General features: G+C 41.1%; 1 protein-coding gene across 4 annotated transcripts; it reads left to right on the top strand.

The window, feature by feature from the left end:
• Positions 1-400: 400 nt before the first annotated feature.
• LOC113039642 (zinc finger and BTB domain-containing protein 7A-like) lies at positions 401-22,206 on the top strand. Of its 4 annotated transcripts, none has more exons than XM_026197609.1 (4): positions 401-736; positions 11,459-11,995; positions 12,068-12,918; positions 15,292-22,206. In XM_026197609.1, the coding sequence occupies exons 1-4, from the start codon at positions 728-730 to the stop codon at positions 15,737-15,739; spliced, it is 1,845 nt and encodes a 614-aa protein (XP_026053394.1). In that variant the 5' UTR covers positions 401-727; the 3' UTR covers positions 15,740-22,206. The 4 variants fall into 4 exon arrangements, with proteins under 4 accessions (XP_026053394.1, XP_026053395.1, XP_026053396.1 ...); XM_026197610.1 differs by lacking the exon at positions 401-736 and adding an exon at positions 1,343-1,521; XM_026197611.1 differs by lacking the exon at positions 401-736 and adding an exon at positions 2,163-2,702.
• The last annotated feature ends 824 nt before the right edge of the window (positions 22,207-23,030 follow it).

Raw genomic sequence — 23,030 nt, 5'->3', positions numbered from 1 at the left:
ATATAGATAGATATCTAGAAAAAAACATGTGATTTGCATTATAGCTGTTCCTTTCTGGTATATTTATGCATGGCTGTGATAACAAGCAGTACCGGAAAATGCATATTATAAAATGGTTTATTAATGATGTATAATGTATACTCTTTTTCTTTTAAGCTAAATAAAGTCAATGGTAATACAGGTAACATACGTTGTACATGTAAAATTGTCTAATGTATTGAAAACAAAACAAAAATGTAGATCACCATTTACCCATGCTTCAAGGCTGCTCGCCAGCAAGGGATGAGCTGTTACAAAACCAAGCTGCATAGAGATGTTTTATAAAATACTTTGGCATACATTTCTGAAAATGTGTGCAAAAATATGAATTTAGTAACTTGAAATGCACCTTTAAAGCTTCTTTTAATTACGAATAAGTTTTAAGTGTCCCAGTTATACTGCCCTCTATGTCTGGAGTACGTTAGTTCATCATGCTTGTCTCCTACTTAATACTTCAGCATTTAAGCACAACTCGATGTCATACGCAATTACGCTCCTCTGCGTCCACTCCCTGTTTTACGGGAGAGTCCTCAATTGTACAGTCACTCTCAGATAGGTCATATACTGCTCCTCCTGTTTTGAGAACTTTCAGTCCGGCAGCAGGTAAGCGGGCGAACGTCTCTCTTAAGTGCTGGAGGATAATCCATGTCTGTCCCGCTGGTCGACTGCACACATCGCTTCTCTCAGCATGATTTTGGTGAGTACGGAGAATCACAGTACATGTTTAGTGGGTTGGTTACTTATTTTTAATTAACAATTCGGTTGTTACATGTAAAGAAGGAAGACGTGTCAAAAAGGTGAAGCAGAAAGTGAATAGTGTCACTAATATCCGACAACCCCTTGAGTGTAGGGTACACTATGAGCTGTATTAGTTTTGAGACAGTGGAGGGTGTGTGTATATGTATTGCGGGGGGGACTGCTGGCAGACCCTGAGTGTCCTGGAATGTGCCATGGCTTGTTCTGGGGTGGGACTCCATGACCTCAGGCAATGGGATGGGTGGGTGCGACTGCATTCGTACACACTGAGGAGAAAAAAGGATGGTTAACTCTCATTATTTTCGCGCACACACGCACCCAAAGTACACGTGCAACTCCCCTGCAAACAATTTTGTACAAATACAGGCTGGTTTTACCAGCAAAATCCTTGTGAACTCCACTGTTGTGTTCATGTCATGAGTGATGGTGGTCACTATGGCATGATAACAACCTTTTACTGTATTCCCCAGAGAGTAGCAGAGGAGAACAGCATGGGGGCATGCTGTTTCTTTAAGAGAGAGGGAGAGCGAGAGAGAGAGAGAGAGAAAGGGAGGGACCTTTTTGCCCTCCAGAAACCAGGAAGGGAATTGAGTTGATCTGCTGGTGCTTGGTTAGCGCATACAGTGCTTTGAACAGCAGGGACAGCTAAGAGAGAGAGCGCCACAGAGGAGGAGAGAAGAGGAGGGAAGAGCTAACCCATAACAAGCACCACCACGGCCATCGCAGGTGAGCTTGTTTCCCCCTGTTTGTCCCCCGTGTCGTCTGCCCAGGGCCTATCGACTGAAGGGAGCAAGGCAGAGGAGGAAGGAATGAGGGAGGGGGACAGAGAGGAGAGAGAGAGAGAGTATGTGTGTGGGGGGTAGGAGGGGGCTTCAGTGCCAGTGAGGAATTATTCCTCTTTTTCTTTGGTCTTCCGAGTAACTGATTTGGTAGTCCTTCGGTTCACTGGTAATGCTTTAATAAACTTTTTTTTTTCCTGTTCTTACTGTTGGTAACTTTTTTTTGTTGTTGTTTTGGAGACAGCCCTTAAGGGGTGTGTTTGTCGGAGGTTAGATGAGGATAACATAGTAGGAAGGAACCTAAATATTTCCATAGGACCAAGGTACAGTGCTACGCACTGGGGTCCATTATTTTTAAAACATTTGTTGTCATTCATTAAGAAACAATCTCTGAGAACTTCTGCATGCACCTTTGGCTTTTTTTCTTTCAGTCTCAAATTCTACACTGTTTACTTTTATAATGGAACATTTTAGGTCAAAAAAAGTCTCATTTGGGTCAAGAATGCGGAATATGTCAGATGATGTAGGGTGACAATATACATTTACTGTTTTGAAGTTCTACAGAGTTGTGTTTGGATCCCTTTGCCTTTTTCATACGTACAGAGTTTGGCACTGGTTGTTGGCTGGTCTGTACTTTTAATACCTGGCATCCTGCTAGCAACACACGTTAGTGTATAATTCAGCTCTGAATGCTTACGTTGAAGCAAGCTCTTAGATGTGGGGGTGGCAAGAGCTAACAGTTTGGGATTTGTAGTTCTTAGCGGTGGCCTAGAAGCAGGTGAAGTCTTACTTAAGGACTGCGCTTCCCAGAGTGCCTTGCCCTTGGCCATACAGGAAAGGGAACAGCCGGTAGCCTATCCTAGTGGGGAGGTGTGGTGATTGAGGAGCCGGCAAGCCAATCGCAGAGGGGGAAGTGAAGCCAGAGCAGTGGGCTGAAAATAGAGTGGGGGAGTTAGTAGGTGTCTGCCTGTGTGGGATCAGGCAAGGGCTTGCCTGTGTAACTAGGGCCACTCGGAAGTTTCCTTTCTGCAGTTGCTCCAGACCAGAGCCCTGCCCAGGCACAGAGGCAGGCAGGCAAGCAGAGGGAGACTGAGCTGACCCACAGGGAAACAAAATTCTGGCCGGCCGGTAAGAGCTCCGAATGCACTCTCACTCTCTCTGGTGTCTGAAACAGGAAAGGCAAGCTAGAAGAGATATAATGGAATCTCATAAGGGGAAAGAGAGGGACTTGGCTTGAATAAGTTCAGAGCGCTTGACCCACTTGCAGATGGCATAGAGATGGAAAACGGAGGCCTGCTGTTTTAAGGTATGACTTGGTGAGCTTCTGTGCAGCTAGTCTTACTTTCCAAGTACTTTCTTAACTGAATTCTGTCTTTGTTGTGATTCTTATTTTTTCTGAGCTTACGATTAATTTAATTTTAGACACAAAAGGGTGTGTTTAACACTGGTGGACTCTGGTGGAATGGTTTCAAATAAAGTGGAATTCACATCAAAGATATCCTGCTCATTGAGACCTCTAAGAACCTTGGACTTTGGAAAGTTTTTCCTCTTCTCTAGGCAGATCCCTTGTAGGCTTCTCTGCCCCCTCATTCTTTTTATAGCTGTGCCATAATGCACATCAACATCTTGGTAAGGGTCTCTAACAGGCTCTTATGACTTGTCAAATAAAAAGACTGCATGTTTGTTCTGGACTCAAAGGCGTTGCAGGAAGCTGCAGTCTCTTTCTCTCTCTCTCTCTCTTTTTTTTTTTTATTCAAAGATGTATGCAGATCATTTCCAACCCATACTTGCTCGACTCGTTTTCACTAGTGCGGGTACAGGGAGGACGCAAGGGGTATTTTTATTCACAGATGACGCCCAGTGTCTGAATAATGCACAGACAAGGCTCCTTGTCTCACTGGGGTGAGGCCGATCTTTATTGTCTTTTGCTTGTTTAAGTGGCAAAGAGATTCTTACCCACCATAAACCAGTTAACCCTGTACGTAGTTAAATTACCTGACAGGGTCGTTTCAGGTCATCATTTATGACTGGTAAGGCATGTGTAAACTTCATTCTGATACACATCATGCAGTGCTTTTTTTTAATTTGTTTGTTTTTGTATTATCTTGATGTGTGTTATTTCACCAAATAATGTGTTTCGCTATATCTATGACATTTCATATTTTTATAAGCTTTTTAGAAGCTGACTTTTAATATTAGTTTTGTTTGCTTTTAGTTTGTCGCTAGACATCCAGTGTGATTGTTTAGGTTTTTATGCACTTGTATGTACGAGATATTAGACTAGCTTTTGAATGCTTATGAAATAAACATTTCATTTGAACTTTCACTATCATTTCGCATCTGTTTTTGCGTCTTTGTACAGTGCAGGACTGAGGGCTGAACGCACTAGAAGTTACCAGCTACTGTTTTGCCAAAAAGTGTAATTCTAATGCTAAAGTAATCTTTGAGCTCTCTGAACAAGGTTTAGTTTTATAACTTCTGGGGGATGGTGGATGTTTGTGAAACATTTTTGAATTGATCGAATTAAAGACTGATTCTGGGAGATGGGCTGCTGCAAGCTAGCATCACTATCGGTAATCAGAGAGCTCATCTCATTATTCTCTCATTGCACTCTTTAAAGGGCCTTCTTCCACTTGTTCTTATCTGCTGAGAGTCTGTCGACATGATGAGTGAGGCCTTCTTGGTTTCCTTGTCAGTAATGTGGAATCCAATTGCTGTAAGTTTATGCTCTCGCCCCCATTCGCTATTGTGGGCTCGACCTCCAGCAGGTGGAGGAGTCCTTGACATACTTACCTTAGTGCGTGTGATCGTTCGGAGATATGCTGGGATGTAGAGCTGAAAAAGAAAATCCTGGCTGAGTTGTCATGTCTTTTTGCCGCCTCAGCAGAGGCAAAAGAGGGAAGTGGAAGCTGTGGTGATCTGGTGGTGGAGTGTGCAGTGCAGTGTCTGGGAGAGCTGGTCATCTGATAACAGAGCGGGTTCTGTTACACCATCACCAGAGTCACGCAGGAAGTCTTCTTCCGCTCAACCGGCCAGGCTGCCGCAGCAGCAGAAGAGCTCAAGACATGGACTGTGTCCTGAGCGCAAGGGCACTGGAAGGGCTGAAGTAGCGCTGCTGTCATTACTCAATTTTGTGTTGGTTTTCTTGCTCTTTCCTTATTTCCTGGCCCAGCCACAGTTTGTCCGAAAGACTCCGAAGATGTGGGCAGCTCAAAGACAGATGCAGGGAGTTAGGCCTGGAAAAGTTTGGTCAAACTATGAGGGGGCGTCGTGGCATTTTCACACGTGGGCTTCATTCTAACATGGGACTTAAACAAAGCTGCTGCTGGTCTAGAAAGATTGTAGGCACGTTGTTGCTTTTGAAGAGGGGTTTCTGGCCTTATCTGCTCTACTATTTGCTATATGCTCTTTTCCAATCTAATATACTTCTGCAAATAAGAGCTTTAATTTCTTACCATAAAGAGTAAGTAGTTTGCTTGTACTATTGACCCTATGACACAAGGGTTTTCCTCGAAAAGGGACGTACAGAAGTCTACAGAAGTTTCCAGTAACTAAAGTGAGGTGAAATAAAGAATTGCACTAGTGTGCACATGTTTTTAGCAGCCTCACCCAATACCTTTTGGGGGGCATTGTGAATACAAGTCTGGATTTTTGGCAGTCTACTGACATATCACCAGTGAAACGGCCAAGCACTACAACTCCAGTTTTATCAGTTGTTCGCCCACTTCCTGCTTGCACTTTTTGTGACCAATCATGCTTCTCTAACCAGTGCTGGCAGGAGTGACTCATTTGCAGGGCCTTGCTCAAAATCCTGTTCTTCTTGGAACCAGTCAGCCCCTCTCCATACTGTTTACGTTTATCCGGTAATATCCTCTCTGCTTTGACCTTGAACCCTGTCAACCTAGTGTAGTGACTCCACTTCCCTCCCTCATGAGGCAAGAGGAGCTAATCACACAAGCACACACTAGTTTGTACATACATACAGAGTGGATATGCATGTCAGAAGGATGCCCTGTGTACATAAGTCACATGTTTGTCAATCTTCTCAAAAGATTCTTTCGAAGGATTCCCAAGCCCTCGAGAAACACACAGTGGAAGGTGTGACTGACAATGAAAGAAAGTTAATAGACATGGAAGTGTTCTGTAAAAACCTGCTGCGTGTTTTGGTTTATGTCACAAGTCGATGTGTGTTCCTGGAATGTGTGGCATGTGCTTGCCTAAGATGTTTCATTCTGAGGTGTCAGTTTTCGGTTCATATAATGAGCAAGTAAATTTACCGTTTGGTGTCTCTTGCTGGATAAGTGTTGTTTTAGAGATAGTTGAGGTGAGAAGAAACTGCCTTCTAAGAACTTCTACAAAACACATTTAATACCCTTGACACAATTTGATTGGTAGTAGTTACCTCATGATTCTTGTAAAAAGATTATACTGTGTTGGCGGTAACATTTTAACTGTATGAGATTTTCACTGTATGATAATTGTCTCAGAAAATTTCACGGTGTTCACTGTATATACTAAATATATAAGTAACAGTAATCAGTAACAATGACTCTTAAAAGAACAAGAACAGGTTATTTGAGTGAACAATATTACAACAAACTTTAAACCATTTTAATGAAAGTATTGAAGTTGTCCTTCTAAGAAAAAAACTATAAAAAAATAAAGCTGTACACCTTATGTTGGCCACTGTAGCACACTTTTAGCATTTTAATTAACGCTTGAAAAAGTTATCAAATGAAAATTTACAACGAAGTTAAAACATGGACAAACATGACTTAAAAAGAAGAATATTGTTATTATAACTTTGAAGTATATTGTACAATGCTAATATATTTCTGCCATAATTTCAAGTTTAATTAATCTTTTATTTTGATGGGTTGAAGTGGACCGGTGTATTTGATAATGGTTTTTCTCAAATAAAACTAGGAAATGTTTAATTTTTTCTCTCAGAGCAGCTCTGGTGAGATTCAATGTTTATGTAACTTAGATGATGAAAACAGCATTTATGTATGCGTACCTCACTGTGTAGTAGATAAAATGGCACCTCTCAAAAACATGCAGAAACAAGCAGATTATTCATATAGCAGTCTCTCTGCACATAAGTATTCACAGACACATATCTATTTTGGATTTAGCCGTCCATCAGATTGTGTGTTTTACGTGACATCCTCAATATACTCGGGGGTTCAATTAGGATTTAATATGTATGTGTGGGGGGTCTATGGTCTCAGGCTTTTATATATAACAAATATGATTTATTCTGAAGCAATATTCTTATCAGTTTTCTATCAGCTGTGACATAAATCTGCATCAAATTCTTACATGTAATCTATAAATTCAATAATAATAATGTGATTATTGTTATCTATGTTATCAAATTAAATAATTTACACTGAAAAAATACAGCTGCATTAAATGTTATGAGATTGTTGTAAATTTGGGAATATACAAACAAGAAATGATGGTGAAAATGATACTTTTAAACTAAATTTAAATGACAGTAGTGAGTGTTTAATGAGTGAGTTAAGGAGTTGTTCATTCAATCAATTTGTTCAAATGGCTGATTCTTCAGATGTTTATGTATGGGCTAATGAATCTTTGATTCAACCGATTCGTTTAAAACTGAATAATTCGGCAATGAATCGGCTGTTTGCTGTGCTTCTGCGTAAAATGTAAGTGACCTGATATTATTGTATTTGGTTATTGAACCATTATGAACTACTAACAGTCATAAAATTGTGAAAAAGTTGTGTGATGTTGCCTAACTAACAGTATTTTAAATATACAAACTTTTCATTTAAAACTTTTTACCTCAGCATAAGATTGCTTGTCTGGCGTTATGAAGCGTTGATGTCGAACCCTGGAGTCTATGGAGTCTCAGCCCCAGATGGCCTCGGGCCAATTTAAACCCTGGTTATACTGTAAATTCCATGTTCATGACTGCACCAGGATTCCCTCTGCCTCACAGAAATCAGACGACCTTATCTTGTAAGTTGTTATAAATGCAACACAACTTTATCTGCACGCAGGGATGGTGTGTCCTGTTGTTGCTTTTATTACCTGCTTTTGCAGCCACTTTGCATCCACATTTTTTTGCAAACTGGATCCGTCCTCAATGAAAACCACACATTCATATATATATATTTTTTAAAATATCCGAAGTATTGCCAACCCTGCAGATTTTAATCTTTTTTTTCGGTGGGGATGGAGATGAGTGTAAGCAGCTAAGTGAATACAGAGTGAAGCTGCCGAGCGGACATAAGTTGCATATGAATGGGTGAGATTTTTTTGTAATTATTTTTTTTTAAAATTCTATCGTAGACATGCAAATGTTTACGGTATGATAACCATGCACCATTCAAACCGCAACAAACCATCATAGCGGTATATTGTTATATTGTAACTTAACATACAACTAGTTAATGTGCTAGTTGAACTTCTAAACTTATTTGGTTTACACTCGACCAGATGTATTAAAACAACAGAAATACTCGTTGAGACAGTTTGACAGCCTCTGAAATCTATTTTCGATAGCCTAACATAACATTGGCTGGGAGGGGCTGTTAGGGGAGGGTGGGGGCTGGGGTGGGATGAGTATTCGCAGTAACTTGTGGTTTGACTTGCAAAGTAGTTGAGGCCTGTGCATGCGGCCATCAGAAGAGGTCTGAAATGAGACGTTGGGGCCGTTGCACGGCCCTGTCACCCATAGCCATGAATAAGTGATGAAGAATGTTGGGAGCCCTGAGAAGGTGTCAGGATCAGGTTTGTTTGCACTGTTTCCTCTTTCTTTCAGCTTTGCCCTGGGTTTATTCAGGGACAGAGATGCTGCTTAACTGGTGCCTTGCTATCACCCACAAGCTGAAGTGCAGAGAGATGACTTTTGGTTTTAAGTGTCCCTTCTAAGAAACTCTCTTATGATAGCAAAACAGCTCTTGCTCTCTTAAGTTTTTTTTCTTCTGCTTCTTCAGAATTTCAGATATTATGCTTTTTTCTAGGTGTGGCACAGGTTCCTGGTGAATTGGTAAATTGTCTGTTTTGAAAATGTATATTTTCGTGTTTAATGAAAGCAAAATGTAAAAATTCTGTTATCATCTACTCTCCCGCATTCTCATTTACTCACCCTCATAGGTGGGCGAACTATCCCTTTAAAATAAACACCTTTCTTGAGTCAGACATTTTTCCATACCTGGAAACATTTGTTGTCTAATGCAACCTACAGCCTGGCTTCTACCTTAACTTATTCAAATACTCTGTAATAAAACAATGAGATAGAATGCACCTGTTAGTCGGTGGGTGGGGTGGGGGTTATCAGAGAGATAACAAAACCAAAGAGCTTGCCCTACAGGGCCCATCACTTAGCTCAAAGGTAAAGGTAAAGAGAACTACAAGGGCTTAAGCCATTGGCTTATGGGCATTACCATCTAACTTAAACAAGTCAAGACGTGGTCCAGTGGGGGACTATTATTGGAAGGGCGTCTTTGAAGTGTGCTATATAGAATTGTGTAGTGTATGTGCCCTAGATTATGGTATTTTCACCACATTGTCACTGAACTCTTTAACTGTATTTGCTAAAGTCAGATGGCATGAAAAATTGACACATAAAAGGCGAGCCTGAATGCCATCCACACTAATAATGCACACAAGACTAGTCGTGGGGGTCGGATTTGCTGCTGTGTTTTAGCTTCCCACTACCTCTAGTGGGATAGTGACCTGACTTGGTGCCAGCTCTCAAGGTGTGGAGGAAGGCAGCTTTGTGCAAGCATGAGAGAGAGACTGAGAGAGCAAGCAGCCAGGTTGACCAGGTCTTTCATACATACCAAGGGGCTTGATCTGAAGGAATGTCATTTGAATGCATTGCTTTTATTGAGTATAATCCCCCTGTGGCCTCAGCCCCTGCTGGGTCACTCTGGCAGATGGAGGGGCGGGGGGTAGTTAGGCTGTTTGGTGTTCACGCATAAGCGTGTGTTTGCCAATGGACAAATCAAGGAGGTTTGCCTTTCAGAGCCCCCCTCCCTCTACCCTCGCCTGTGCTGCGGTCAATCATTTTAATCTCCCCCCACACGTGATCAAGGGGACAGGCCTTTCCTGAAACTTGGCATACAGTGCAGGGTGGGGTAACCGGCTCAGACCGGATTGACAACCTCCCTATTTAATACTGTTCCCTTGCAGCACTGCGTGTGTCCTCCTACTCTTCCTCCTCCTCTAGTGGATTTTTTTTTCCACTCGGGCCTTTAGCCGTCAACCCCCTGCCCCCACCCCCTTCCCCAGAAGCCAACTGACACGCAATTCAGTGCACATGGTGCCCAGCCCTATTCTATGTGCTGTGCACTCCCCCACCCCAGCAAGGCTACACAGTACAGATTCTCCATTTCTACTGCCATCATGACAGCAGGCTTGCCACTCTGCTGCTACATTTTAATGCTGTTAACACCCTGACCTGATTGCTGTAAACTAAAAGGCTGTTTAAAGTGCTTTTCAAGACCGATTAAAGTCTCAACTGCCACAGGTGACCGCATCACCAGATGTTGTACATAACCTGTAGATTGTTTGATTGTTATAAAGACCACTTTAACTCAACGTGTTGGCACCATCAAATAGATAGGGTTAGGCAAAAGTTTTTTATAGTGAAAAAGAAACTGAGAAGGTGAACTGATCTGTTCTCTAATAGTACATGGTGTCAAAAAAACATGTCATTATCAAATGCATATTTGATACCATTTTTTTTCTTCATTTTAATAATTACACCAATTCCCGGCTGACTTTAAAATAAGTCTTTCAACCAGCACATTGTATATTTACAGTCATGGCTTGTTGTCAGAATATCCCTTTATAACTTGATGCATCCATTTGTGGTTTGGATAATCTTGACCAGTGGTCTTTCATATAGTAGCAACCATTTGGCCACTATCTATTAGCCTTTCTGCTTCATTTGCATACAGGGCTTGGCAATGCTACCCTGGATGGTAATAGAGTGCATAGAGAATGGACAGCATAAATATGGCCCAAACATAAATATATGTTAAAATGTGTGCTCTTATCATTCTGTGGACAAAATCCCATGAACTTCGCCCAATTGGGAGCTGTATATTCATCTGTTTTCAATGCAGCTAACCTTGTGTCACTTCATGTCATCTTTCCACTAATTAAACTTTGACAAGTCCTTCACTGCAAAAACGTTCATTGCAACACTGCAAAGCGATGAAACTATGGCCCCATATGCTTATTCAAAACCATTTAAATAGGTTACACGTTATATTGTTGGCTTGGAAAATATGTAAGTGCGCATGCCCAGTAGCCGAAGCTGTATCCATTCTAGCCTAAACCACGAATCAGACAGGAGAGTAGATTAACTTCGGTGGACTTAAACTTGAAAAATGGTGTGTTCCATGGTTGACATAAACTACTTTCTGATGTTTGTTAATTTTGTGCTTAACATAAATATGAAAAGACAATCGATTCACATGTTTGAACTGAGGCGATACAGCAATCTATCCTGACAAATTGCTGAGAGTCCCGAGACCTTGTTTCATATCAGAAGTAACCTGCTCTCTATTGTCTGTCAGCGTGTTGTCAGTTTCCTTTTTGCTCTGCAATATATTTTTCACTGCATGAGAACATGATGTGTAGTGTGAGAATGGTATTGTTTGTTGGAGATAGCAACAGTAACTAAGGAGGGTGGGTCTTTGCGAACGGTCAATTGAACTCTACAGGTCATTTGTGAATTTTTTTTAAGCTTGGCAAGTTTGAAAAATACTTAAATTGTTTCTCTCTACTTTGTAGTAGTTTTATATAAAACCTTTTGCCTCAAGTTAGTATCAATAACATCTATTTTTTTCTATGTCACTTTATGATTACTAACTGTTATTGTTCCTCAACATTCTTAGACAGGCAGACGGACAGACGGCAGGACGGACGGACGGGTGGCGGCTGTGATCGGCGGCTCGGCGGCAGGCTGGTGGAAAATGTCGTCGGGAGCAGGTGGGCGGGGAAGACGTGAGGCGAGGGCCTGTGGGGGTGCAGGCGAGGTAGAGGAAGGACCAGTGGGCATTCCCTTCCCCGAGCACAGTGCTGACCTGCTGGGCAGTCTCAATCAGCAACGGTTGAGTGGGTTGCTGTGTGATGTGCTACTAGTGGCTCAAGAAAGAGAATTCCCTGCCCACCGCTCCGTGTTGGCTTCCTGCAGCACCTACTTCCACAAGCTTTTCACCTCGGGCCTGGCTGCTGACCGCCAGAAAGTCTATGCACTGGACTTTGTGCGGCCTGAGGCGCTGGCCGCCCTCTTGGACTTTGCCTACACGGCCACACTTACAGTCAGCCGCAACAGTGTGGTTGACATCTTAAACGCCGCTCGTGTGCTGGAGATCTCACCCGTCCAAGACGTCTGCACACACCTGCTGGACACCAAAGTGCTCTCCCCGCCGGTGTGTAGTGTTTTTTTTAAAAGTTGACATATTTTTTGGAGCAATATGATGATATTCCATTTCTTTTTGCAGGCGGGCAGTGAGCAAGAAGAAGACCAGGAAGAGGAGCGAGGTAAGAATGGAAAAGAGCAGGGCATCCGGCTGCGTGCCCGTGAGTACTTGGAGTTCTTCCAGAGGGGGGCGCATTGGGGTAGCAGCTGCAGCACGCCAGAGCTCAGGGACCTGCCCGCACACCTGCACTTTAGCCAACGCAATGGCGCTGACAGCAATGGCACGCCCATCGGCCCTGCTGACTACTACTCCTCACTGGCCCAAGCCCTATCACAGCCTCCTCGTGACCCCGAAGACGAGAATGTGGATGAGGAGTACCATGATGGACCTCCAGTTCTAGCTCGAGGGAAAAGTGCAGAGGCTATGATGTCCCTTTATGCTCCTACTCAGAATGGACACTACTACCTCCATCAGGCAGAGCCCAAATCAGAGAGAGAGGTGGAGGGGACGGGTGAGCAGGAGCACGAACAAGGCCCAGCCAGTGCTTTGCTACAACAGATGATGGACTCCTTGGAGCGGAAAAGGGAAAAGGCCACGACAGGTGGTGGGGGTGAGGAGGATGGGCCAGAGGGGGAAGAGCCAGACGTGGAGTTTTACTTGAAGTACTTTAATAGTGTGCAGCATGAGGAAGCCACCAGTGCCCCCATGTCTCCAAGTTTGCTACCACTGTGGTCATTACGGGGCAATGGAGGTGGAAACCAAGCAACTGGACCAGGTAACAACAGTGAGAGGAAGATGCGCTCTAAGGCCTTCCAGAAGTGCCCTATCTGCTCCAAGGTCATCCAAGGTGCAGGCAAGCTTCCACGCCACATCCGTACACACACAGGAGAAAAGCCCTACGAGTGCGCCATCTGCAAAGTGCGATTCACCAGGTAAGCTTTTTTGTCATTTTAGTTCTGTCTGTGGGAGAATTGAGAGTTCAGTTTGTATTTTTACATACACTTTAGCTTCTTGTGTGCTATCAAACATACATGGTCAGCTATTCAGTACACAAAAGAGAGAACAGTCAGCCATAAAGATGTGTTTTATGTTGACAGAAAGGCTGCATGACAAAGTACTGGAATTTTAACAAGGGGGGTCCAATAAAAGTGGGTTGTGGTAGCACAGCCTGCTCTACTGTTATCAGGAATGACTGTTATAAAACTCTCCATGCCGATATTGAAACGGATTACAGCACGGTGGCCTATCTACGCCAGTGAGTCAGCTGAACTTGTGACTCTGGGTGTTCGTTGATTATTGCCCCTGGCAAATACAGCCCCTCTTTCAGACAAATGGCTGATGAAAATTACTGTGTGAATCTCTCTTAGCAAACCTCTAGCATGGCTTACCCTGCACTTAAGGGCATCACCTATTCCATGAAACCATTGCCTTAATGAATTAATCAGGAGACACGCATTGGAAATAGACACTGTGGCAAAAATATCCAGTACCCTATTTGCGTTACAGATGGAACTAAATTTGCCACCTAAATACACCACCTATTGGGAAGGGATAATGTAATCTTAATCTTGTTTGATCAGGGTTAAGGGTGTGTTTCACTCACACTACAATAAGTCAATCCTATCTTGTAAATAATTCATCTCTCTGTGCCCCACTCTGTGTATGTCTGTGAAAACGTTTTCTAACAGGTGAGTGTGTATATATAAGATCTTCCATATTTTGGTAAATGTATGTGAAAGTGAAGGAAAGATGAGAAATTATGAGTAAAGAAATTCATTAAAACGTTTAAATACACAAGTAGGCATCAACGTGTGCACATGTCTTTGTTTACATACTCGGGTGTATGTCTGTCCACGGACACATGTGAGTGTGAATGTGTTCAGTAAGCCTCCAGTATTCTGTATGGGTCAACCACACTAGTTTGTTTAGTTGTACTCTGCCCCGGTCACAAGCTTAGGGGGAGGGATGGAGAAGAGTAAGCTGAGAGCGGAGTCTTACAACAGAGGGCCTTGCATTTGACACCACACTATACATAGCTCCCTTATTGGTGCAAAACAATGCACTTTGACAGTTAGTTGTCTTGTTGACGAAAACCTACTCTTTAGCCGTTCAGACCAGTTTGCCTCAGGTGGTGTGTAAGAAGTCAGAAATGTACATAAACTCATGACCAGCACAAACGTTAGTTTTGTTAGATTAACATTTATGAAATATAGAGTGTAAACTTTTGGTTACAAATTTGATAGTTTTAATGGTGCTTTGAAATGGTTGGAGGACAACTGAGGAAAGACATTAAAAGGTTTAACCACATTCTTCCAAACCTGTTCCTCAACCCAGCACACCTTTTGATTTTCACATTGGTTTCTTCCCAGAAACTAAAAGCTTTCCTCAGTTGAACTCCACTCAGCTGACAATGAAGATTTAAAATTTTGCTTGTAAAACATGAGCAATTGGGCCCTTATAACATGTTCACCATTTTAAAATGGCTCTTTTGGAAAACTTGGGGCCCACTATGACTATGAACTGAACATTGAGCCCTTCAGTGCCTCATTGGCCTACAAGGAAATTCTGGTGATAAAACTTTGAGCTTTATGGCTCTTTTCCTCATATGACCTTGGGTGCTTTCAGCACAGAAGAATGATAAATAAACTTGACTTTAGTCTTAAAAGTAAAGATAAGGAGGTCAGACTCCTTTTGCGAATACATGTTGTCTTTGATATGCAAGAACAGACAGATACATGTATTTCCATCCTTAGATTTTTGTGTTTATATGTAGTTTAAATAATGTGTGTGTGTGTGTGTGTGTGTGTGCGTGCATGTTTGCCTTTGCTAATGATCTGTGTGGCCAACCTTACCGGTGTGTCTTGTAATTCAACATCAGGCAGTAGCTAGTGACTCACCCAACTATCATAAATGGTCTTTCTGGCACATCAAGTAATTTGGGAGTGGGCATTTAAAGGAATTATAAGTGTATTACGTTAGCATGTATTCATGGTGATGTTTCATTAATTTTCTAACCTGGAATTACTGTCAAGCCTGCCATTGTTAGTTCAATTGCCCTTAATTTTATAGTACATGAATTTACCTATACTTTCAGTGTACTTACCTAAGGTAGTAATGGATAATATAAGGTAACTACAATGATTAAGAATAGTAGGTTTAGAAGTAGGTTAGTACCCAGTTATTGAAATGTACATAATACATGCGAAACAGGACTGTAAAATGAAGGGCTACTGTTCATTTGTTTAATTCACACAAACCCTTGGGTAGCGGCTCACCAGAAGTTTTTTTTGTTTTCTCTTTTCCAGGCAGGACAAGCTAAAGGTTCACATGCGCAAACATACGGGAGAGAAGCCTTACCCGTGTACTCAGTGCGGTGCCGCCTTTGCCCACAACTACGACCTGAAGAATCACATGCGTGTACACACAGGCTTGCGCCCCTACCAGTGCTCCAGCTGTTTTAAGACCTTTGTGCGCTCAGACCACCTCCACCGTCATCTCAAGAAAGATGGCTGCAACGGCATCCCTTCCCGTCGAGGCCGCAAGCCACGCATACGAGATTCTGAGCACCTGGAAGGTCCTATGGAACTTCATGGTCCCGAAGCAGACATCGAGAGAGGTCGGCGGCATCCAGACAGGGGCACCGGAACATCAGTCATGGAGGAAAATCATGGTAGTCACACGCACAGTCCAGCTGCCGACGGGGAAGGTAGTGAAGTTTTGACCTTGGGACAGAGGAACTCCACGACAACATGAATCAAACTTCATCAGAGAGGGCGTTACTCAAACAAGAGGAAGAATAAAACAGAAAAAGAAGAAAAAGAAAAAAAAACGTACAACTACATGGTCCTCTTTAAAAAAACAAAAACAAATCAGGGTGTCACACAAATCTAATCTTCTAGTTTCTTTTTCCTTATTTTTTAGCTTCTGCATTCCGCATAGAGACTTAACCACCAAGTTACTGGTCTGTTGGAAGAGCGAAGAGCACTTCAAATCACTCACCCGTGCTGTCACCATCTTTCTGGGTCTTTTTGTTGGTGTTTTTTTATAACATAATGGCATAGTCATGTGTGTACGAGAAAAAGCTACTATGCAGTTAAAACAAGTTCCTCATCTCTGGGTTGCATCTACAGGGCCTTGTCTTAAAGTAAGGTGTCAAACACCAGGCTGACTGCTGCTTCAACAGGTTAGCTATGAATGGTCTACGATGTTATCAAGGCAACCAATAGATCTCTTTTTCTAATGCAATGAGCAACATGTACATACACTATAAATATATTGTCTGAGATTGCAATATATGCAATATTCTGATGCAGCACCTTTTTCTAAATGTTCCAGAAAGAACCGGACAGGGGTTTGATTTAAAGTGTTACTTTCTCTATAAAAGGTGTTTTTTGAGAGTTTATCCTTGTGTAACATGGTGTAACAGGTTACCGTTTTGAGTTGGGGAGATCTACATGGGGAGATTTTGTTAATTTGTTTCTGGCAGGGAGAGGGTAAGACGAGATGAGGTCCTGTGTTTCTAAAGCACTACCTTCATCTGATCGCCACTGGGCACAATCATGTTAAATCTTACCTCTCACAGCCCTGCTTTTCCTTATTGGCAGTCTTACTTGCAATATATTCTCTCTTATTTTTGGGATTGTCTTAATATTTTGTCATTTGATTTTTCTTTTGACCTTTGAGTTGACTATTTTGGGTACTTGACACTTTACATTTGTATACGCGTGTATATATTAGGTTGTAATCTTATGAGACCCTTTATAAGACATATATTGCAGATAGATAGATAGATAGATAGGGTTACATCTTCCTTCAGCTTCACTCCAGGTTTCTCACTGCGTTAGGTTTGCAGGGGGAAATTTGCTGTTTGATATTTTAGAGCATTATAATTGAGAAACCCATTTTTTCCTAAGCTGCACTTAATGGAACCCAGAAGTTTCCGCCCAAAGTATGAATTGTGATAATTGTGCTTCATTTTAAGTCTTACTGCAGGAGAGTGAAACTGTATGCAACAGATGAGTGAGGGCACCACTGTTATACAAACGGCTGGTGAACAACTTAAGCAGGGAATCTTTTATTTGTTTGTTTTTTTCAGTGACAGAAGGAGAGATAAAGAGCGAGCACCTTTTTTATGCATTTGCACAGCTTTACTAAAGATATCCAACAGAGAGAGAGAAATATCGGTTTAAGGAGGCGGTTTGAGTTGTGGAGATACAAAGTGCTTATTCAATTTCTTTGCCCAAGGGACCACAGAAAAAAAAAAAGAACCTGAGTGATAAGATGAGCAATAAATTAATGTCCAATTCCAAATAAGCACACAAGAGAACGCGTGTGCGCACGTAAGAGGCAGGGTCCAGTTTTTGTGTGCGAAATGTGAGCACTATTAATGAATGCAATGTATATAGATACAAAATGGGATCAGTTATACAAACTTTATCGCCTTTTTTACAATGCAAATGACTGTCCGAAGTTTTGAAAGAAAGTGTCCTGAAAGCTGAGACCTTTATTTTAAAGTAATATGTGCTTCCTTGTGCTGGAGACCGAGAGGGTGCAGCAAAGTCCTATGGCCACATCAGAGCAGGATGACTCACTGAGAGGGGCCTGGAGCATCAGCAGGCACTTTGTGGGCACGTCGAGACAGGCTCTCCCCAAAATCCAGCACAGTTGGTGCTTTGGTTAAGTTAGGACTCTCGTTTAAATAAGGCATGTATGAGGACAAGACTTGACTAAGGCGGAGCCTTTTATAAACGATGAAGTGGCACATTTGAAAGAAAATTCCCTTAAAACAGTTTGTGATCCTTGCTAAATCTTTCAAGTGGATCTCAGTGTAAACAGTGGCTGTGGTTACAGCTATGGATTCACAGTTTTGTTTCAGACTGAATTAGAGGATGTCATGTGGCATTGTTCCTTCTGTAGTGCTTGTACCCTGTTTATCGGCCTTTTGCACCTTAATTAGAAAGAAGCAAGATTTGAATGCACTTTGTTACTGAAAGGGGCACTTTTTAGTCAGAAGAAACGGGTACTTTTAAACAAAAGAGCAAATGTGCTTGGCAAAAAGGCCCATCCAAGTGGTGATACTTAGTTGTTGTTTTATTATTATTAATTTGGCTTGTTCATAAGTTTTCATTTTGTTTAGGTCTTGACACCGAGCTGCCAAAAAGGGCAGTCACTAAAGAGAAAGAAAAGGGTGAGGATTTTGATGAATTTAAATTGTTGATGAAAGAGTAACAAAGAATAGTAATGAAGATTATATGGAGATTTCATATATATCTATATTTATATATGAAAGTATAACGATTAATTGCACTTAAAGTTGATTTAAAAAGTTCTCTATTTTGTCTTAATACAGAAGAGAGTAAAGATGTGGAAGCATCTGCAGGGATTTACGATAATTATCTACAACTACATACTCCTGTTTAGTTTCTGTCAGTGCATTATATGTTGAGTTTGGCTGGTCAAGTGTAGTGTTCACTTTAAATTAGTTGTTGAATACCACACCCTAAGCATCACACTACTGTACGTTATGAAGAAAGATTTTGTGACTGGACGACACGGCAGAATTAATCCTTCTGGAAATTCCAGTGTGTGAGCTTGTGTTTTTTCACACCACAAAACGCTTGGTTAATAATACATCACATGCCTGCAAGGGTGTGTGGTAACACATTGACCTAGACCATCTCTTATCAACTCTTTCACTCATCGCCTGCGTTCATTCCATACGAAGTTCACGGTAGATTTTAGATTTGTTTCTGGGATGTATATACCTATGCCACGGCCCAAATTTATTCTCTCCTAATTTTAGAAGCAGAAGTTAAAGTTGGAATTGTTGTGGAAAAAGCCTACTTGAGTTCCCTTTCTGTCTATTTTTTTTCTGTGATATTAAGTGTGAGTTTCAAATTTGCAATGCTTTCTTTTGTTTTATTGTAAAAATGTGCTGCAGCTTGCAAGGATAATACTAGCTGTGTTTGTGGGGTTTTGGGTGAAATGGTGGTGGATAATAGGGAGGGTTAGGTGGGTGGGAGGGGAAGGGAGGTACAAAGCCTGATAGCACTGGAAATGGTGCTTTAGCTGAGAAAGAGTTTTTGCACTAAAAGTCACTCATGTCCTTGTCCTTGGAGGAGAGGGATTCGAGATCCGGGCAAGGCCTTTGAGTTTCTGTGAACACAGAGTCTGTTTAATCTCCACTTCACTTCCCTATACTTACATTTCCAATTAACTCTTTGAAAACCAAAGTAGGGAAAGACTAGGATTACTTGAAGACTATTCTCGGCCATTAGAAGACGGAGGTGAATCTGATGTTTTCAACAACAGTGTAAACTAAACCAATTCCAAGACAAGTGTAGGTCAAGAGTCCAAAGCAACTCCAACCGAAATAAGCAGCTTGAGGAAAGACACAGTATTCATGGAATGGCTTATTTCCAACAGTTAACAGGATCAAACCCTAAGCATCTGTGTCTACGTAGAAGTTTGGTGGAGTTATTAGAGGTCTTTGTGAGTTCGCACAGACTCATTGGCTTGATCTGGAGGGGGGGGGGGGGGGGGGGTAAGCTTTGTTCAGTGGGTCCAAAAGGAGTCGGGGCAGAGTCTTGAAGCTTGACAAGGGGAGAAGGATTCTGGAAAGAATGTGCCTTAACTTAAAAGGAGATTGGGAGGATTCTTCAAAAGATGACTTCTCAAATGATTTCTGGATACATGTTGGTTGAAACTGTCCTGTTATGGACATTTCTAAGAACTAAAAGGTTAAATAAGATCTTTGTCCAGAGATAGTCTAATACACCTCAATTTGTAAATACAACTAGTTCAAATTTTCTCCTGGTAAAAAGTTGATTGCATGAGAAGATTCTGTCATCTTCCGTTTAGCGCTGTTTATTGCTTCCGCCCCAATCGTGACTCCACTGACAGACACTACAATGAGAAAGTGTCTCAAAAAAAAAAAAGAAATAAAAAACATTTCCATAACTTTAAAAGCACCATGTATGTAATATCCAAATATTAATCTATTTGTGTCTTTATTTGTTTAATTTATTGGACAGGATGTCAAAAAGCATTAAAGATTACAGTGATAACCGTAATAATCATGGAAGATAATCTTATTGCAATTTTCGATGTTGTGGCTGGGTCGAAGCACAACTAGCTGAGGACGACATAATGCATGGCTAGATTCGCACAGTTGTTCTCACCTGATCCACTGCTGTTAGATGCCCAGCGGGCATGTTGCACAAGGAGCGGCTCATGGGCAGTGGGTACTAGTTTGCACAGATTGGGGAGGGTGGGTAGCATTTTTGTGCTGCTTGGGTAGGGGAACTATGTCTTATAAGGGGTTGTTTGGAGAGCCTTGTCAGGTATTGCTGTGCCATTCTGTATACCTAAGGAATTTATAGCCATCTACATCTTTGACTGCCTCAGCTGGTTATGTTTCACTGATCAAGGAGACATTCTGGAGAGCAGATGTCAAGAGGTTGTGGTGGGAGGCAGGGGGATTTTGGGATTATGGGCCATGCTTCTCAGGTTAAACTATCAAGGCAGTCCATGTCAATTTCTGTTGTTTGGTTTAAGCTCAAATTTTGCCTTCTGTGTAATCAAAGCTTTATTGTACTGAGAGTACATCTACCGAATATATATTGAGTTTTGAAGATGATATCGAAAAGCCAATTACCCATGTGACCACAACACCCTCCTCTTTTTTGTTTTGCCTAATCATTGTACATTCTTTTCAAGTGTAGAAAACAATGGCAAAATGTCTTTTTTTTAATACACGTTTTCACATTCTAGAACGGCGAGTGGTGTATTGTCTTAGAATGAGGCCAAGACATAAGTGAATTGTGGGATGGAGACATCAAGTCTGAGGTCTTCAAGTCAAGGATGCATTCCATAACTATTTCTTAATAGCAGTTAGATCGAACAGATGCAGGTAGACGGAAAAGAGCTGGTTTCTTAAGTCTTGAAGGACTTTCTTAAAAGTTTTCCACTTTTTCTCTACCCAGAATGTGCAGGGAAGATAGTGTGTTGGGCTTCACAAAGCCATCAAGCTGATAGCAGTTCTGTGATTGTAACAAAACAACAACAAAAAAAGCACTTTGCGAAAGGCCATCCAGAATATTTTGTGCTGTCTCCTTTGATTATTACTGTTATTGTTTTATCTTGTTAATGCTATTTTTTTTATCTCATTGTGGATGTAATGATTTATTTAAATGCAAAATCTACATGAAAAGAAAAGAAACTTGAATATGCGATATATTTGGGTTGAAGTCCATTTGAACTGCCGCCCCGTACCACACACATCTCTGGAAAACACATGAAACAAGGAATAGCATATGTTCAAGTTGTCATACATGTTTTCTTTTAACAGTTTTGCACCTTTAAACCCAAATCTCATTACAAAGGACTTTACATTTGCTTTATGGACATTTCTTCCTGGGTTTCCATTGTTCTGCAATGTGCTTCATAGACAAACACAGAGTTTATAAGAGTAGATCTAGATTATTGGTATTGTTAGAGCTTAACTATCCCAAACAATGCCCAGTAAACAGCTGCAGATACGCAACTTGCAACCCTGTCCAAGACAGTCAGGTTTGGACCATTATACAACTTTCCTGCATATGGACAATATATGATATCTCTAATTACTTTCCTTCTATGTTGTTAGACAGTAAAATATATTTTCCATATTGTTTTTGCATAAAGTTTAAGAGTTTATAAGGGACTTGTTGTATACTCTATTCAAAGCTCTAGTACGTTTCACATTTCTTGCATCAAGTCTGTACTCTTAATTCATTATGTGGTTAATCAGCTGAATGGACAAAAGTTCTGCACAGAAAACAATAATTAATTATCAGGCTTTGGGGGCACTTTTTAGCACTTAAGTTGACTTTGGGGCGGCAGAAAACTCCCAGTGTCTCAGGCTTGGACCGCAGAAACCCTTTTTTTTTTTGGTTTTGTTAATTCAAATCCTGTTCCTTTCCATTGTCTGTCAGTGTGTGTTGAAGCTATTGAGATGTACAGGAGAATTTGGGAGAATTTGCACTTTTGGCGATGAAAAGAATTTGTATTGTATATGAGACCACTAAATCTACATCGTCTAAATCAAACAATTCCATGTTGTTTTCCTTTTTCATTTTATTCTTTCTTTTATTGTTTTGTTTTATTTTTACAAAATATATCCAAAAATGTCTGACGTTTAAGAAATAAGACATTTCTATTAAAAACAGAATGTTTACGATCTTCCTGTCTTTGTATGCTATATTTTCCATTTTCTTGTATGCATATATTTCTAAAAGAACAAGCGTTTAATACAGGTTTAATATGTCTATATCTATAAATATGTATATGATTAAGATGAAAAGGAAGTGGTCTCAACCCTTCTGGAAAAACACTTCTTTGGCCAAGCTGGATTTTAGTTAAGAGGCCAGCTGAAAAGTGCCCAAAATCTCTCTAAAAACCAGTCAGGAGGCTAGCCTTACCGTGCTGGGACACTAGTTTCTATTTAAAGATGTTTTTTTTTACTCTTGTGAATGTAAGTTGTTTGCAATTTCAGAGTTAACAAAACTGTATCGTTCCCCTTGAGACTGTGATCTTGAACTTATTACTGACACCTATCAGTACGGATGCAACATTACAAAGAAACGTAAGTTTTAGCCTGCTGAGGCTGTATTTGCAAGCACATTTTGTTTCATTCTTCAAATGAAAATGTCTGATAATAGGGAGGTTACAGAGATAAAGTTAGCACTATTTGGCTTGTCATGTGATCTCTCTCAATAAGCCTTCATCATTTGAAACACATTCAGATATATTTTTCATACATGATCACGGTTTCTCTGTGTAACGTGAGGTACTGGGGATTAATTTAATTCTAAATGAAATATAACACTTGCAAATATGCTGTTCCTTTAAAATACACTTGTGGTTATGGCCAAACTGTGCCATTCTTAAAACTGGTTTAAAGTACGTCAATATCTGGTAGACCATCTTGGTCCAAAAATTTACAAAGCGTTTCCTACTAGTTTAAGATGGTTAGGTAGTTTAAAGAAGCTGGTAGCTGGTCAGC

This window comes from Carassius auratus, chromosome 22, assembly GCF_003368295.1.
Source record: "Carassius auratus strain Wakin chromosome 22, ASM336829v1, whole genome shotgun sequence".
Classification (NCBI taxonomy): Eukaryota; Metazoa; Chordata; class Actinopteri; order Cypriniformes; family Cyprinidae; genus Carassius; species Carassius auratus.
The sequence above is the reverse complement of the archived record's forward strand: the minus strand, read 5'-3'. Positions and strand labels throughout refer to the sequence as shown.